Genomic DNA, 18,112 nt, shown 5'->3' with positions numbered 1-18,112 from the left:
TATTGTTAAATATTAGAGAGTAAATTGGGGGTGTTACAATATTCGACAAATATTATCTAAATATAATATCTATCACACTTCTGCAGTCATAGCGGGAGGAGGTCGTACGCTAATACTGGATTTGAAGTCGAGGAACAACTCTCGGGACAAGCGTTTAATGAATATGTCTGCAAACTGATACCTGGATGGAACATGAAGAACACGTACTTTGCCCAAGGCAACCTTTTCCCTAACAAAATGGATGTCCATCTTCACATGTTTGGTGTGTTAGTGTTGAACTGGGTTGCTAGTAAGGTAGATAGCGCTGACATCATCACAATAGGCAATAGTAGCATGTCGGAGAGGATAATGTAGCTCCAATAAAAGATTACAAAGCCAACACGCCTCAGAAAAAACGTTTGCGGCGCCTCTATATTCTGCTTCTGCACTTGATTTAGATAAAGTGGGTTGATGCTTAACTGACCAAGCCATGAGGTTGCCCCCTAGAAAACAACAATAACCCGATGAGGAATGTCAAGTGTCAGGGACAACCTCCACAGTCAGCGTTAGTATAAGTAATTAAACGAGTGGTAGCAGATGGATATAAATGTAAGTCATGATCAATAGCACCCTGAATATAACGCATAATGCGTTTTAGCGTATCAAAATGTGTTTCCGTAGGATCGTGCATAAATTAACACCTGTTGTACCACATAAGCAATGTCAGGACGAGTAAAAGTGAGATATTGTAAAGCACTTACAAGGCTGCGATACAAAGTAGGATCCTAGAAGGGAGATCCCGAATTTGCACTAAGTTTAGACTTAGTGTCAACTAGAGTGGCAGCAGGTTTACAAGAGCTCATACCTACACGCTCTAAAATGTCCCGAGCATATTTCTGTTGAGATAACAACATGTAAGAGGGAGTGCGTGTCATTACAATGCCCAAAATTTAACTCAATGGTCCCAAATCTGTCATAGGAAACTCTCTTTGCAATCTAGAGATAATTCCAGTAAGCAACCTGTTAGAGGATGTAGCTAGAATAATATCATCAATATAAAGCAGTAAATATGCCATATCGTCACCTTGTCGAAAAGTGAAAAAAGAGTTATCACTTTTGGCAATGACGAAACCTAACTTGAGTAGAAAATTCGCAAACCGCTGATACCAAGCTCGTAAAGCTTGTTTCGAACCATAGAGAGCTTTGTGAAGTCGACAAACATAGCTAGGTTTCCTCTGATCAACGAAACCCGGAGGTTGGTGCATATATATTGTTTCCTGCTAGTCATCATGTCAAAAAAAATTTTTACATCTAGCTAATGAATGGATCACTTTTTAGGCAAAGCTAAACTGAGTACTGTGCGAATAGCTGCCGGTTTGACCATCGGACTAAAGTTTCATCACCATCAACTCCAACTTCAACCGACCTGTAATCACATACAAGACGAGCTTTGTGCCTTTCAAAGTCACCATTAAACTTGTATTTATGCTTAAAGAGCCACATACAATTAACAATATTCACCCTCATAGGCCTAGGTACCAAATCCTAAGTCCTTGTTTTAATTAAAGCATTATATTCATCAAATTTCGCGGCATTCCAATTATGGTCCTGTAGAGCTTGTTTGTGATTTTTGGGTAATGGGGATTTATGCTCAATGGTCAAGTGTGCATACTTAGGATTTGGCTTTATAATGCCATGACGTGACCTGGTCTGCATTTGGGGTGATGAGAGAGTATTGGGTCTAGAAAAGAGGGTGGATTGGCGACCTGTAGGAGTGGAGTGTGCTAGGCTAGAGGAAGCACGTGAAGGCTGGGCGGAAATGTGGGTAGGACTCGGCCCAAGAGTAGGGGAGCCCAAAGGGACAGACCGGGGGGGTTGCGAGGGATCCAGGGCTCGGGGATCCAGCGCCCGTTGACTCGCTGGTTTCCAGCACCCAATGGGGATGGTGGGTTTGCAGTTTGGGCTTGAGGGTTGTGATGTTGAGTGAAAGAATTAGGCTTCTGCATTAGAAAATGTGTTAGAAGCGGTGATCTTTCATCATACCCCAAAAACTCAGTGTATTAAAGTAAAATTCTCCGGTTTAAAAGACTCGTTGAAGTTTACGTGACGAGAAATAATAATCTTGCAAGTGGCAAGATCTAGGCATTTGTAACCACGATGATTAGAAGGATACCCCAATAAGACACAAGGTGTGGACCTAGGAGAAAGTTTATTAGGAGCAGTAGCCGAGAGGTTTGGGAAACAAAGACATTCAAAAACCTAAAGGTGATCATAAGATTGATTTTTACGAGACAAAGCTCGAGTTGGGGTCATATGATTAAGAGATTTTATAAGAGATTTTGTGGGTAATATGTTGAGGAGATATGTGGATGTCTTAAGAACATGGGACCAATAGTTAGGAGGGAATGCGACATGAAACAAAAAAGTGCGTTTGACATTATTAGTGGTTCTAATCATGTGCTTGACTTTCCCATTTTGAGAAGAAGTGTGAAGATAAGAGGATCAAAATACCATTCCTTGTTCTATGCAAAACTTTTTGAAAGGGTCGTTGTCAAATTTGCGACCATGGTCGCTTTGAAAAGATTTAACAGGACATTCAAATTGAGTTTGCACATATTGTTTAAAATGAATAAAGCTTTGGAAGGTTTGAGATTTGTAAGCAAGAGGGATAGCCCACACATAATTATTAAAATCATCAAGGATAACCAAATAATATTTATGACCATATATGCTCCGAATAAGAGATGTCCACAAATCAGCATGAATAATGTTAGAAGGAGAAGAAGTATTATTATTTGAATCATAAAACAAAAGTCTAACATGTTTTCTAATCTGACATGAACATCAAAAAGAGGGGTCGTGCTCCTTATTATAAAAAATTTAATTATTGCTCCTAAGAAACTTTAAAGAAGAAGCCCCGGGATGTCCTACATGATCATGCCACGGGGTGACTGCAGTGAGAGATGTGGCTAGGCATGTGCTTGGAGTATTTGTGGTGACTAGATAAAGCTCCCTGACACTATTGCATCTCGTTATAACCCTCCCCGTACAAATATCCTTCAAAGATAAACCATTAGGGTCAAATTCAATAGACATCGAATTATCAGAAGTATATATACGCACATAATTAAGATTTTTGATAATTTGTGGTGCAAGAAGAACATTATTGAGCCTAAGAGAATTATTTGGAAGGATTGTGTGATCATAACCAGTAATTGGAATGTGATGACCATTGCCTACTAAAATATGGTTATTAGTGCTTAAATTAAAAAGGGGAAGGAGTGTATCGACATTGTTCGTCATATGAGAGGTTGCACCCGAATCCATGTACCATCTGTTTTCAGGAGTTGAGAAAGTCATTGACGAATATGCACTGCCTAATTCCGTTAGAGTCATCGGTGGCCCGTAGCTGGCTGGGCCATTGGAGTAGGCTTGCTGGGGTGGACGGGTGAGGATGGGTTGAGGCTGATATTGTCCTACTGTAGGGAAGGAAGAAGGTGGCACGACCCATGCCTGTTGTTGCTGCCAAGCCTGCTGAGAATTGGGCCATTGTTGCTGCTGGGCCCAAGGCTCCCCAATACGGCTGGCTATTACTGCCATTATTGTTGCGGGTTCAATTGCTGCTGGTAGTTTGACGGGGCGCCATGGCCTTGACCGCTGCGATCGCGATCTTTGCAGCTCCCCTTCCCACCGCCACCGCGGCCTTTCACGGAGGTGCTGCCTTCCCCGTCGCCTGCGAAAGGTGGCTGCTGTTGTGGACATGAGTCTGATTGTTGTTGGGACGGCTGCTGTTGGACAACAAACGACTGTTGTGGTGGTGATGAGTCATAGTTCCGACAAGTCTCTTCCGTTAAGAGTCAGGAACGCGCTGTGTTGAACGATGGCAACGGATCATTTTGAGCGATCATGGTAGCCACCATATCCAAGTCGATCTTGTTCAAACCTGTAACCAAACGGAGAACCATCTTCTTTTTGGAGACGGGCTAGTCTACATTGGCCAATTGATTAGCGATGCTCTTCAATTGCTGACAGAAGGCAGTAACATTAGAGAAGTTATCAAGATGAAAAGTATTGAATTAATTTTCAAGGTACACTGCCTTCATACTCTTGTTATTTTGAAAAACATCTTTGATACGGTCCTAAATTTGCTAAGTAAAAGATTTCAGAGCCAAAACGATATTAAGATCAAGCGATATTGTTCCGTAAATCCATTGTTTACTAACGCATCTAAACGAGTCCAAAGAGCATTAGAGAGATGTCAGTTGGTTTCTGTGTTTTGGGATCGATATGGTCAATGAAAGCACACACATGGCTCTCAAACAATTCAACCCAACTGGAATATTGAACATTAACATAGTCGAGGGTAATAGGGCTGGGTGAAATTCATTCACTGGTGGTGGCGGTGGTGGAGGATGAGCGTCCCCATCTTTAGTCATAGTTGGGGGCTAAAATAAAGAACCGATCACTGAAGCAAGAAGGACGGGCAGTGAGATGTAGCGAAAGCAAGAAAAAAATAAAAATAAATCTAGGATCTAAACCTAAAGATGTGATACCATGTTAGATTTTGGGAAAACTCCTCCAATTAGAGTGTGTACCATTGCTCAATTTATATAATGATACAAGCCTAATCCTAATCACGTTAGGGAATCTCATAAGATAATTATACAAAATGTATACAAATATATCCGACAAATATTATCTAAATATAAAATCTATCAGATGTGTTGTCGGATTATCCTAGCAGGTCTCCATATTTGTTTTCCGAGGAGGACTATGATCCAAGTGAGGTAACTGTAGCCTTCTCACAGGGAGACGGTTTATTTAATAGGCACCTTTTAAATGTTGTATTTATAATAATGGAGGTTGCAAAAGACCAAGGCAATGAAGATCGCAATCACCAAGGCAACGTACCACAATATCAACCGATTGGGAGAGGCCTGTAGGCTTATGGGTTGAGGGCGGTGTTTAGACACCACCTAGACCAAATTTCACGGTCAATGGCTCAGCGATATAGTGTAACCAGTCAATATGTGGGGTACACTCCTGATGACCGGGACACCCCCGCGACTCCACATTTGGGGTGAACCGCCGTGTATTGGGATTTATTGAAGCAGGGAATGTGTTTTCCCCTCCTCCCATTTGTAAGGACTTTGTTATGGGAGTACAACATAGCCATTTGCAATTTGACACCAAACTCTTGGCTAAAAGTGTACTCCTTTTTTATGGTGTGTTCCATGATAGGACAATCTTTGACTCTTAAGGATTTGGATAAACTTGTTCAAGTTTATCCCCTCCAAAGATAATTTTGGTACTAGTTGGTGGGAATTTCGCATCCGCAATGGTTTCAAAGTGGTGCGAGATCAAAGATCAACCGTCAAAAATTGGTGTGGTTAGTTTATGTTTGTTTTCTATCGTAGTTAGGACATCCCATTGGTTCCGAATTTAGGGGAACCTAACTTGAGTTTTAATTACGACGTTCCTCCAATGACGAAGAAGGAGGCTGTGGTTGTGCTTTGTCTAGAAACTCAGGGTTTTGCGATCAAAGGCGTTACCCATGACCTGGATACCCGACCGGGCCTTTCTAGACGATGAGAGAAAGCTTTGTACAGTAGGTCTTGGCTTCCGCTTTCAGGGTTTGATGGGAAGGGGTCTTTCGCACGTATTATAATTATGGATGTCTTTGCATTGTTGTTTAAATATCTTCCAACTCTTGTGCAGCTCTTGGATTCATGGATTCAAAGGCGTTGAAGAACCTGAAATTCCTAGCCCCGCAAGCTGCCACGATGAGGAAGCTATCAAAAAAGGTAACTAGGGAGATACCTCCCCCACCTTCGGTATGTTTTCTTTGTTGACTTTGAATGCATTTGGTGGTTTGAATATCAGTAATCTATAATATTTGCAGATGACCCAAGAAAGAGTTACTTCAACTGCAGTCGAAGTATTAGGGCAAAGTTCCCCTACGGTCATGGGGATCAGGAATGTCAGCCTACAATAATGCAAGAAGGAAATGATCAGATGGTTTCATCTCCTCATCGTCCATCAAGCCCCAAAAGGAAGAGGCGCGATAACGGCAGTAGTTCATCTAGTAAGGCCTCTTTTTGGAACCTCAACAATTCGGGTAAGGAGGCGCGTGCCGAGTCGGCCTTAAGTCACCTTTACTCGAGTGTTGATGCGGACCATTTCAGAGACTTGGATCCCCAAAATGAATTTAGGATCATGCAGCTGTCGTGGGCTGAGGTTAGTGGCCCATTTTATTTATTTATTTATTTATTATTTTTGTGTGGTAACTAATATGCCTTTACTACAGTTTTCAGTACAGGCCGCCGCATTTGTAAAGCATGGGTTTAGTGTGGAGCGTTTGACCCAAGAGAGAGAACAAACCATCCAAGAAGCCACCTCGTTGAGGCAGCATGTTGCGGACCTAGAGTCGCAACTTGAAAATATTAAACGCCTTCGGCAACAGGGTATCTGGAAAATGAACCGGATCAGGAGAGAGCGGAAGGAGGCTATGGAAAAGTTGACTGCGGCTCTGGCAGAGTTAGAGTCGACGAAGGAAAATTAAGCCAGCGTTGAGGGGCAATTGGCTAGTGCTCAACAAGAGATGGCAGAGGCTTGGTTTCAAGCAAAAGATGGTCGGGAACGTCTTGTAGACGAGAGTATTGAAGCGAATGAATTGGGCCAAGAAACAAGTGTTCGTCGTCTCTAGGCCGCCTTTGAGCTTGTTCACCCTAATCTCCAGTTTAGTCTTGTCTACGATAAGTACCAAGAAATTCGTCAGGGGGAGCTTGATGAAATGATGAAAAATTTCTCGGTTTGTGATGAAGAGTCGAGTACTGATGACCAACCCTAAGCGGGCAATAATCAATACCTAGTGGGTAATGATCAATACCATGTGACGAAAGCAAACTGTTCTCAGGAGGATGCCTCAAGCTCTCACTCGCACCATGACTAATTTAGCGTTTTATTGTTTAATTTCCTTTTGTTCGTGTATTTCTTTGTTCCTATGAAGACTCGCTTTGAAACTAATTGTGTTCTGGAAAAATTATGTCTATTGTTATGCAATTATGTTTTGGTAAAATTATGTTCATTGTTACGTTTGATGCCCCTTGGGTATATTGAGCCACTTGTATGGGCGATGATATGTTTGGTGCTTCTTGGGGCTATTGAGCCCCTCGGATGGGTGATGATCTGTTTGGCGCTCCTTGAGACTGATGAGCCCCTTGGATGGACGATAATGTATTTGGCGCCCCTTGGGGTTACTTAGTCCCTCGGATGGACGATGATGTGTTTGGTGCCCCTTGAGGCAAATGAGCTCCTTGGATAGACGATAATGTGTTTGGTGCCCCTTGGGGTTAATGAGCCCCTTAGATGGACGATGATGTGTGTGGTGCCCTTGGGGCTATTGAGCGCCCCTTGGGATGGGCAATCATGGAAAGCTTTGATGTATGATTTATTGACTTGTAACTTTGAAATGGAAAAATGAATTTTGCTATTCATGGAAATTGATTACTGTTGTGCCAACGAATGCATTTATTTCCTGAGCAAACGTCTTACAATGATGAAATGTTCACATAGCTTTTATAGCATCCATGTCCCATAAAAAATAAACTAAATTGAATAATGAAAAATGAAAAATATGAATAAAACATAAAACCTTATAAGGTTCTCCGCGTTCCATGACCTTTTTAAGGCTTTGCCTTGGGAATTCTTAAGCGAAAAGTCCCTTATGCGACTTGCTCTGTGACCTTGTAGGGTTCGTCCCAAATGGGCGATAATTTTCCTAGCACGGGCTTACGACCTGTGGCCTCTATATTGCGTAGCACCAATCTCCCACTCTGATTTGCTTCTCTTTGACCCTCCTGTTCAAGTAACGCGTCATTTTCTGCTTTTGTGTTATTGATCGGAGTAGGGCCTTGCCCCTACTTCAGGCAATAGATCTAGATCCATGACTTTGTTTGATTCATTTATGTCATAATCATAGAATGCGACCTTAGGTGAAGGGATTCTTACTTCGAAAGGTAGCATCACCTCGCTGCCATAAACGAGAGTGAACGGGGTTTGTAAGCCATGGAGTATGATTTTTTTTCGCGGCTTTGGTTAGGCCATTTGCTTGAGGATGAGATGCAGTACTAAAGTTTGTGTGTATTCCAAACCTCTCGCAATACTCAACAGTCGGTCGACTGTAGAATTGCCTCCTATTATATGACACAAGACTTCTAGGCACCCCGAACCTTTTGATGATGTTGCGCCATATGAAGTTCTGAATTTGCTTATCAATGATTGAGGCTAAGGGTTCGGTATTGATCCACTAAGTGAAGTAGTTTATAGCGACCATGAGAAATCTTCTTTGCCCCGAAGCTGATGGGAACGGTCCGAGCAAATCCATGCCCCACTTGTCAAATGGTAGGGTGGCGATGATTGTTTGCAACAGGATCGAGGAGAACCTTTGCACATTGGCAAACTTCTGACACTTGTCGCACTTTTTCACTAACTTGGTTGCATCTTCCCTTAAGGTATGCAAGTAAAACCTTGCCTTTAGTGCTTTTCCTGCTATGCATCGAGCCCCCTGATAACTTCCACAAGCTCATTGGTGTATCTCTTGCAGCACATAATATCCATCTTCTGGGATGATGCACTTGAGTGGGGGATGAGTGTACGACTTCTTGAATAGGTTTCCCTCGTACCAAACGAACCATTATGCTCGTTTCTTAATTGTTTCGGCCTCTTTAGGATCTTCTGGGAGTTTGTTGTCTCGCATGTATTGCATTATTAGATCCATACAAGTATTGGACTAGTTTAGGTAGTGAAGTGCTGGTGCATTGATGTTTGGCTACTTGAGAACTTCCCATATTATAGAGCGAGGGTAGTACCCTTGGGCAAAATAAGCCATTCGTGCGAGGGCGTCGGCTTGTTGGTTGTCATCCCTTGGAAGTTGCTTGATCCAAAATTCGGACAGGGGTAAAGCAGTTTCTTTTGACCTTTTTGAGATACATGCACATGCTATCTTTCTTGGCTTCAAATTCCCCTTGGACCTAGCTCACGATCAATTGGGAGTCGGAGAAGGCATTAACTGCCATAGCTCTAGCCACCTGGCACAACTCTAGCCCCAAGATGGGGGCTTTATATTCTGCCTCATTGTTTGAGGCGTTGAAGTCAAACTTGACTGCGTACTCAAACTTTTTGCTTCTTGATGATATGATTAAAATGTCGGCCCCGCTCCCTGAGGAGGAGCTTTCAACATACAACTGTCATGGTTTGGATCCATCATCATCAGGGCGATAAGTGCATTCGGCAATTAAGTCTGCTAAAGCCACTAGTGGAAAAAGCCTATTCGTAACGGGCAGTGGGCGTTATGTATACAACCGTTATGGATAAAAATATTATTTGTAATGGGTGCTTGCCCGTTACAAATAACCCGTTATTCGTAACAGGCACATTATTTGCCCGTTACGTTATTTGTAACGGGCAAATATTTTTCCCATTACGAATAACAGGTTATTTGTACCGGACACATATTTTCCTGTTACGAATAACAGGTTATTTGTAAAGGGCATGATATCTGCCCGTGACGAATAGTGTGTACCACAATTTTTAAAAATTAAAATCTAGCACATGATGTGTTGGATTAGCTAGCTTACACAATATTTATAGCACAATCATTTTATCAATTAATTGAGATAAAAATATATTTCATATTACATTATACAATCAGCAAAAGCCTACATTCATTATTACGAGTACCTAATAACTAAAACTAAAGAAAATAGAGCAAAAGAAAATCTCAATGGCAATAAGAAATTTTAATATTTTTCCACTAAATTAATGTTGAATCATTTACATCTTCCACCAATTTTTTCAAGTTACTGCAACTGCGATCTCAAATTCCGAATGTGCCTTAGGAACCAAATTCTGGCTTCTTGGTCCTTGCAATTTAAAAGAATAACATAATTAAGAAATTATAAGATTCTAGTAGAGAAGCCATAATAATAATTGGGATTGAAATTGAAGAACGAGTATAAATTATACCGTAATTAATTACTACTTATATCACCAACAAAAATTCTGGCCATGAAATCCCCTTGACAAAAAATAACTTGCATCAAACAAACAAATTGTACAACTACATACTATTTCAGTAATCTAGGACACAGAAATAAGCACTAATGAGTATCAAACATAGGCTGGAAACAAGAATAATTGATCCCAAACCAGAATGGAGCAGTGGTTAACAAAAAATTGTTTCAGATATGGTGAGTAGTACATAATGAAAATGCAATGCAAGCACGATCAAGGGTTTTAGCTATGCCTCTCTGAATAATTTAGAAGCATTAGTAGACCATTACAAATCTATAAGTCATGCCACCTTTTTTTTTTCTAGTTCCATCCAACCATTCAATCACACTAGTCAATAAGTAAGAGAGTACTAATACATTCTCAAGACTCAAAAACTCAATACAAGATTACAAGATACGAGTACCATTTTCAATGACACATACTAATGGAATCTATTTTTTTGTAGAATGATTGAAAAGCTACAATCATGAAGCACCACACACCAAAACCACAAGCAATCACAAACACCTGAAATGTAGAACTATAAACCTGACACATTGAATGGCAGAAGTACATGAAAGGGAAGAGAAGAGAGATCTATCCTGAAGACTAAACCCAAAAAAAAAGATATATATATCACATACCACAGCCTGAATGAACTCAGGTCGGTTGCAGGAGATCAAGTCGATCAACTGCATAATTTCAGTTAAACACTGCAATCGTGCTTATGCAATCTCAAACAAAAATTTTTAAAACCCCATATCCCAAAACATCGAATATAAATGAGAATTCATCAAATCCTAAACTATGGACAAAAATAATAGCAAATACTTTTAATAGTAAGCAATTCATTACCTAACACTCCAACTTTATCGTCTCCTAAACTTGACTCATAATTCACATACATGCAATAAAACCCCAAATCCCACGTTGAAAAAGAGTCCAATTTTCCAATACCTCACATTGTTCCACTTGTAAAACCTAAAATACAACACTTAAATCAACAAAACACCCAAATATTCTACAATGTATTCCATATCAACCCTTTAATCCTTAAATTCCAACATAAAAACTTCAAAAACTAGAATCAAATTTTATTCAAACAAAAACGAATAATATACACACAAAATAATGACAAATCTCATACGAAAAAAGCAGTTGTTAAAAATTAAATTGTTCGACCAAAATTGAGTTCTTACATATCTATTTCTTAAGATTTCAGTGATTTATAGACAACCCAAAATTCAACATTGATCACAGATATAAATAAAATCTCACCATAACAAACCTATGAGAATATACATGATTAAAGACAAAATCGATAAGCCCTATATCAAGTTCAATTTTTTCTGTATTGAGGGTCAGATTAACACGAAAATGCAAAAAAATTATCAAGCGACATCCTTTACCTCATCATCATCAAACTCAGCACCATACCCAACCTTCACATGGCCACAAAGCCCATAATACCTGAGTTAAATCCCGTACCCAGGTTTGCTCCACTGTACATTAGTAATTTGAAAGCTAAAAAACACAGATCTATATGATTTCAAGAAATCTGACAATGAAATGTTGTCAAAATTTAGTAATTGCGGTGCTGCATGTAATTGAGGAAGGAACTATTTCTATGGAGTAATATTGAATTAAAATCGAAAATCTGAAAACCCTTGGGTTCCGAAAACATGAAATTGCAAATTTGAGAAAAATAAAAACACGAAATAATGAAATTATTTAAAGAGAAAATAAGAAAAAAGCACGAACCTTCAGGGAAAATCATTTCGTGAGGGGGAAACGACGAGAGGTGGTTTGTATCAGCTCCTTGCGCCATTGCCACCGTTGCTAGGTTCGACCCACCGACGTGCCGTGAACATGAATAGAGGAAGGAGGAGAAAGAAGATGAGGAAGGAGGAGAGAGAGAGAGATTGAGAAAGAAGATAAAAGAAAGGATGAAAGAGAGACAGAGAAGAACGTTGAGGAACAAAAGCGACTGCGAAAGAGATTTACGACTGAAAAAAAATATTTTATAAGAAAAGGAAATTAGGAGCTGAATTGAACTGAACTGAAGTTCAATGTAAGAGAACAGACCCTTAGTTGTAACAAAATTAATATTTGGCCGATACAAATATTAATTATTTGTAACGGGCATTTATTTCTCCGTTACGATTATTAACTATTCGTATCGGGCAATTATGTGTCCGTTACAAATGACTTTTTTCCGTAACGGTCAAATATTTTGTTCGTTACTATTACTCTTTTTGTAACTAAATTTATCATGTCCGTTACAAATAACGTGTTATAAATGACAATTTTGCCACTAGTGATCTTGTGCTTTAATTGCCTTTCTAGGCTCCTATAAAAGACCAAAATTTGCAACCTGGTCTGCCCAATCTGTCATTCTGCTCGAGTGGTTTCTCCCTTCGATTGCTTTCTTGATGGGATGGCTGGTAAAAAATTTAATAGGTTGGGATTGAAATTAAGTATGGCTTCAACTTTCGGCTTGCCATAACTAGGGAGAACACCAACTTCTCAATTTGGGAATATTTTGACTCTGCTCCTCTATAGGCATGACTGACGAAATATAACAAATGTTGCGTCCTATCCCTCTCAGTAACCAACACGGTGCTGGAAGAGTATTCTGATATAGATAAGGAAAAACCAACTTGGGAAGAGAGTTCAAGTGCTCTTTTAACTGTTGGAAGGCGATCTCGACCGTTGCATCCCATTGGAATACTTTTATCTTGAGGGTATTGAAAAAAGATAAGCTCTTGTTCGCCGACTTTTGTAGGGAATAGTTTCAAGCCTTTAAAATCCCACTAGCTTGAACCCCATTGTGATCATACACTACCGTACGGTGGCGTCCAAAAGGGAAGAAGATAGAGCAAAAGAGTCGCCAACAAGTTTTTAAGGAACTTGTTTAACCGTTCACGAGGTGAAGGTTACACCCCTTAACGATCCAAGAGATCGTCAACTCCATAAGGTCATGAACCAAATAAGGGTTCGGGGATGAAGGTACAAATCCAACCTAAAAGAGATTGAACCTGCCCTAATAATAGGCCTCTACTTTATTCTGCTTGTATTCATGTGCGCTTTCTGACTAACATACAATCAATAGGATTAACCCTAAACCTGTTTAATCTATGTTGGTTGAATTTAATGCACAAATAAACTATTATGGGAGATCACTTGAAATTATAATCACAATTAACCTAACAAGATTATTAATTATCTTATTAAGCGTGGTTGCAAATACAAATTCCCTTTAACCTGCAATAAAAGGTGATCAAGACATAACAATATACAATAATATGCATATCAAGCAACATAATAAATAATCATCATCAATCATAATCATAAATATTAGAAAGAACATAGGAAGCATCATACTTTTAATCACGCTTAATATTAAAAACACCCTAGACATGATACTAAGAATCATAATAACAATCTAAGCATGATGTCTACATCATAAAATCAATTAAACCATTAAAGTACTTACTTGGATGCCTCGTACCTCTTTCTAATTACAAAATACACACGTTAGTAACTTCAAGGAAAATAATAAACAAAACAATTGAATTAAATAATTGAAATAGAGATTTGGGACCAAACCCTCAGAAATTAAAACCTTTCACGTCTAGGGCGAAGGCAACTTCGAATATGGCTAGGTGTATCAAGATCTTGTGAATGCGGAATTTTGTATGAAAAAGCAAGAAAGAAAGAATGCTAACAGATTAATGTAATCGAGAATTGATGAAAGAAAGATGATGAATGAATGAATGAATTGGATGAATGAAAAAGAATGAAAAAAGAATAAGGAGAATTGGTGAATGTAAGTGATTGTAGATTGTAGATGAATGAAAGCGGAGTTTTCTGAAACGATATTTATAAAGAAAATCGGCCAAAAAAGATAATTTATCAAAATAGAGCCTGAAGATCACATAACTAACTTGGCGCCAACCCTGGCTTATTGGCTCCAGGACCAGTGGCTAGCGCCAAGCGCCAATGGCTGGCGTCTGGCGCCAATCCTGGTTCCAGGCGCCAAGGCCTGGGGTTGGACGCCAAACCGGCTTTTAACACGTTTTCGAAAATCTGATAATTTTACCGTACTGGAAGATAAAATAATATAATTTCAGTCAAAAATGCTATTTGATCTAATTAAAACTCTAAAGAATCCTAATTGAATTAAGAATGATAAGACCTTCTAGAATTTTCTAGAAGACCAAAACCATTTCTAATTACATTAGGAATGATAAATCATATTAGGCCCTTCCCTAGATCATTGGGCTGTACTTAAAACTCAAACCGGACCCAGTTTAGTAAATTGGTCATAACTTCCTCAATACTCATCAGAATTGGGCTTATAATATATCGTTGGAAAGGTCTTTGCAAGCCCTATCCAACTACACCATTATTGGACCCATATCATGGACCAACCAAACTGGATCGGCTGTTTTCTTAAAATAAAGTTTTCAAAAACAGAGAGAAGAGAAAAGAAAAGAAATAAAACTTTCAGCAACACTAGACCTTTCCACACTTTCGTTTCATTCGATTATGATTCGACGTGAAAGGCACTCATCACTGGGTTTGGTTTTGGGGAGACACAAATGGGTGTCTACAGAAGCCCCCACTTTGACTGAGTTTGGAGAAACGCAAGTTTCGAAAACGAAAGTCAAAGTATCGATAGGGACAGAGAATGATTCAGAACGTTCTGCGATCCTAAATCAATCTTATAACGCCGATACCTGCAAAACTAGCATTAGTTAAACATATAGAAGAGTTAAGAAACGTGTATCTTGCACCGTCGAGCACACGTCTCTGAAAGTAACCGATTGCTGCTGTTGTTGTTGCTTTGATGACCTTCTACAAGCTAGAGAATGCCATCCCGCCTGAAAACCGCTACGCCTTGTAACTACTTCCAATTAGAAGATTGTTTTGCCTGAAACTACCTTCTCCGCTGTGATAATATTCCATATCCAAGGGAATACTATCGAAGATTGCTTCTCTTGAAACAATCCTCAGTTGTTTGTGACAAATCTCCACAATCTAGGGAACGTCATCTTGCTATTTGTTTTGACGATCTTCCACAATCTAGGGAACGCCGTCGATCAATGTTGCTACATCTTGAGCCTTTTCTTGAATCATAGTGACAACCTTTCCAATCATAGAAAAAGTCGTCGAAGACTGCCCATCTCGTGCTATCTTCTCAAATCTCGGGTGACAACCTCCACAATCTTAGCGAATGCCGTCGAAGACCGCCCATCTCGTGCTATCTTCTCAAATCTTTGGTGACAACCTCCACAATCTTAGCGAATGCTGTCGAAGACCGCCCATCTCGTGCTATCTTCTCAAATCTTTGGTGACAACCTCCACAATCTTAGCGAATGCTGTCGAAAATAACTTTACTTGAAGTCATCCTCAGTTGTTGCGATAATATTCCAAAGAAAATTACCAAAGACCAACACTTGTCGATCTTTAAAGCTCGCTCGAACTTTGTTTCCGCTATGCCTGTACGTTGGCGCTTTCGTTGCTTTGAACCTATATGTCGGTGCCTTTTCTGCTTTTGAGCCAATGCCTTAGCGCTTTAAGCTAAGTGAGACGATCTTTCATCAGGTCGATCACTTATTGCAATTGTAATCAAACTGACTACTTAATCATGTCAAATTGCTTATAGGGGCTAACTGGCGTACCAAGGAACCCGAAATTGCTGTATGAAGTCGAAATCACCTTTCTGGGAGGCTTCTAGCTCTGTCGTTGCTGAGATATTTCTGGCCCCAAGAATTGACTCTGTCGCCGAACGCTGTGATAGGGTCTTCCCTGTTCTGCTGCACCTGTATTTATTTTGACTATAGAACTTTGCCAATCTCTTTAATCATCTTAGGGTTGACCTAAGGCTTAACGTTGCTTGACTCATTGACTTGACACGACTCAAGGTATAAGCTTGACTCGATGTGATTGACTCGAGGTTGACTCGACTCAAAGTGAAAAGACACGTGTGACTCAAACCAAAGTGATATGGCACGACATGACTTAATGTGTACATGACTCGTGTGTGCATTGTAATGTGATCGTGCGACTCGAAAAAAAATGCAAAAAAGCAAAAAATTTCCGTCAATTTTGTGGAGGGTACCGACTTTCTCCTGAAAAAGAAAGACGCGAAAAAGAATCGAAAGTGAAGATGCATGTTGAATGAGCTTATCCAAATGTTGTTTGTTACTATCTCTCAAGGTGCAAGGATTAATCCATCCTAGGCTATCTCAATGGTTGACTCCATGATGAAAGTATTTGGGTAACTTAGGCATGGAGGCTAAGCACTTCATACTTCGTGATGCAATGACTATTATGATTGATGAGTGATGTTGATATGACAAAGCATGCTTCAGCATTATGATTTCATGACAAAGGGTTCCTAGGGGAATTATATTTGGTCATGTATCTGTGCAGTGTGTGATAGTGACACTAAAGTTAGGCCGCAAGAGCTAAGAGTGTGGAAAAAATATATTATTGAAAAGAGTCAAATGGTGGTGACTCTTAGGCTAGGCAAGCTAATAATATAAGGATCAAGCCCCCAAGTCTAGCTCTAAATGAATAGGGATGAGCATAGGGAATTCCTTGATATGATCATGGTGCAAGTGTGTGAATGTGAATATGAATGCATTTTTATTACGGCCGCACCTCGATGTGAGGTTGCCTACGTATCCGTTAGGAATCAGGCCGAACGTAGCTCTAGCCGAACCTCGCACAAGTGTGTATACCTCAAAAAAGGTCTTTTTAAGGGTTGTAACGTGGTTAGGCTAAAGGTATAAAGAAGATGGGGGTAAAGGCTCAAGACCCTAGATAAGCCCCCAAGGTGTACAACCTCACTTTTGAATCTTTGTATTTATGCTTGAGTTTCTACTCTTTTTTAGCTCTTTTTGCTTTAGCATTTATTTTATTTTTATAAGTGTGGGCAATCCCGATCATGCGGTCTATCACTCACTTGGCATTCATGTTTCTCAGGCACGGTACCGAGCACTCGATAAGAGACGCAATCTGAGACATGTTCTTATCGAAGATACTTTCATATCAAAGACATTGGAACACTTACCCTTTTGTACACTTGTTTTCGTTTTTTATTATTGCTTATTTTTGCTATTGCTTTCTTTTGAATTTGCTCAAGCTTTCTTTAGAATTGCATAAGTTGCACGCCATCCCATCCCAAGGTTAGGTAGATGTAGGTTGAAAAAAGAAGGGTCTATCGTTAGACGAGACTCAAAGTGGTTTATGAAGAAAGGATTTGTAAATTAGAAAGGCGAAAGAAGATATGATGTGGCTACAAGGGGGGCCTCAAATCATTAGTATACCTTGTGCTTAGCTCGACATGGATTTTTTTTTTTTTTTTGCAATGCAATGTGATGATCATATGCAAGGAAATAAATGCTCATTTTATTAAAAAGGGAAAAAGGAAAAAAATCCTATTAATCTACAAGAAAAGAAAAGGTGTCTATGCTAGACTTATTGGGGAAAGGAAAAAATGAAGAAGAAATAGAAAAAGAGGTCACGAAATCTTGTCGTCGCAGCTCGCCTCTTGTCTTGTGTCATTTTCTTCATCATCACCCAGTCTTCTTGTTAACTGGAGGCATGGGAAGCTTGTTATTATCAATCAAATGTTGGATAGCCTCCTTTAGTTTCCAAAAACTCTCAGTAGTATGACCCCTACCTTGATGGTACTTGCAGTGTTCGTCTGGATTCCAACTAGGCAATCTTTTTTCAGGTGCGGGATCTTGAATAGGTCCAATGGGAGTAATGAGTCCTTTGGCATGGAGTCGATCGAAGGCAGTATCGTAGCTCATCCCAATGGGGTGAAGTCTTTCCTTAGTTGCTTCTTAGATCCCTGGTTATCTATGGCTAAAACTTCACTGAGATCAAAGGTACTAACATTGTTACTAGAGTGGGCGTTTTCGGAAGAAGAAGGATTGTCGTTCTTTTTTCCTTTCCAGCCACCGTGGTTACCATTGTTAGTAGCTTTTTGCTTTGCAAGGTCATCTTCGATTTCAATTCCGATGTCATAAACGGCCTTGAAAGTATTCAAATTGTGTTGATA

The 18,112-nt window shown here is 39.8% G+C and overlaps 1 protein-coding gene and 1 long non-coding RNA gene across 2 annotated transcripts; both read right to left on the bottom strand.

Annotated features, from left to right (window-relative positions):
- Positions 1-2,859: 2,859 nt before the first annotated feature.
- Positions 2,860-3,579, bottom strand: LOC110722184. Its single transcript, XM_021901451.1, has one exon. It carries the CDS (start codon positions 3,577-3,579, stop codon positions 2,860-2,862), a length of 720 nt encoding a protein of 239 aa, XP_021757143.1.
- A 6,257-nt stretch (positions 3,580-9,836) lies between these two features.
- On the bottom strand, positions 9,837-12,039 carry LOC110722147. Its single transcript, XR_002511545.1, has 3 exons — positions 11,794-12,039; positions 11,442-11,534; positions 9,837-9,902 (listed from the first exon to the last, which is right to left on the bottom strand). It is a non-coding gene; the product is annotated as an uncharacterized LOC110722147 (long non-coding RNA).
- Positions 12,040-18,112: the final 6,073 nt, after the last annotated feature.

The sequence above is a fragment of the Chenopodium quinoa genome, unplaced genomic scaffold, assembly GCF_001683475.1.
Source record: "Chenopodium quinoa cultivar QQ74 unplaced genomic scaffold, ASM168347v1, whole genome shotgun sequence".
Taxonomy (NCBI): domain Eukaryota; kingdom Viridiplantae; phylum Streptophyta; class Magnoliopsida; order Caryophyllales; family Amaranthaceae; genus Chenopodium; species Chenopodium quinoa.
This window is presented reverse-complemented; position numbering and strand designations above follow the sequence as displayed.

Excerpts from the sequence above, each read along its gene's own strand:
- LOC110722184 (XM_021901451.1), bottom strand. The coding sequence starts at position 3,579 with ATGGCAGTAATAGCCAGCCGTATTGGGGAGCCTTGGGCCCAGCAGCAA.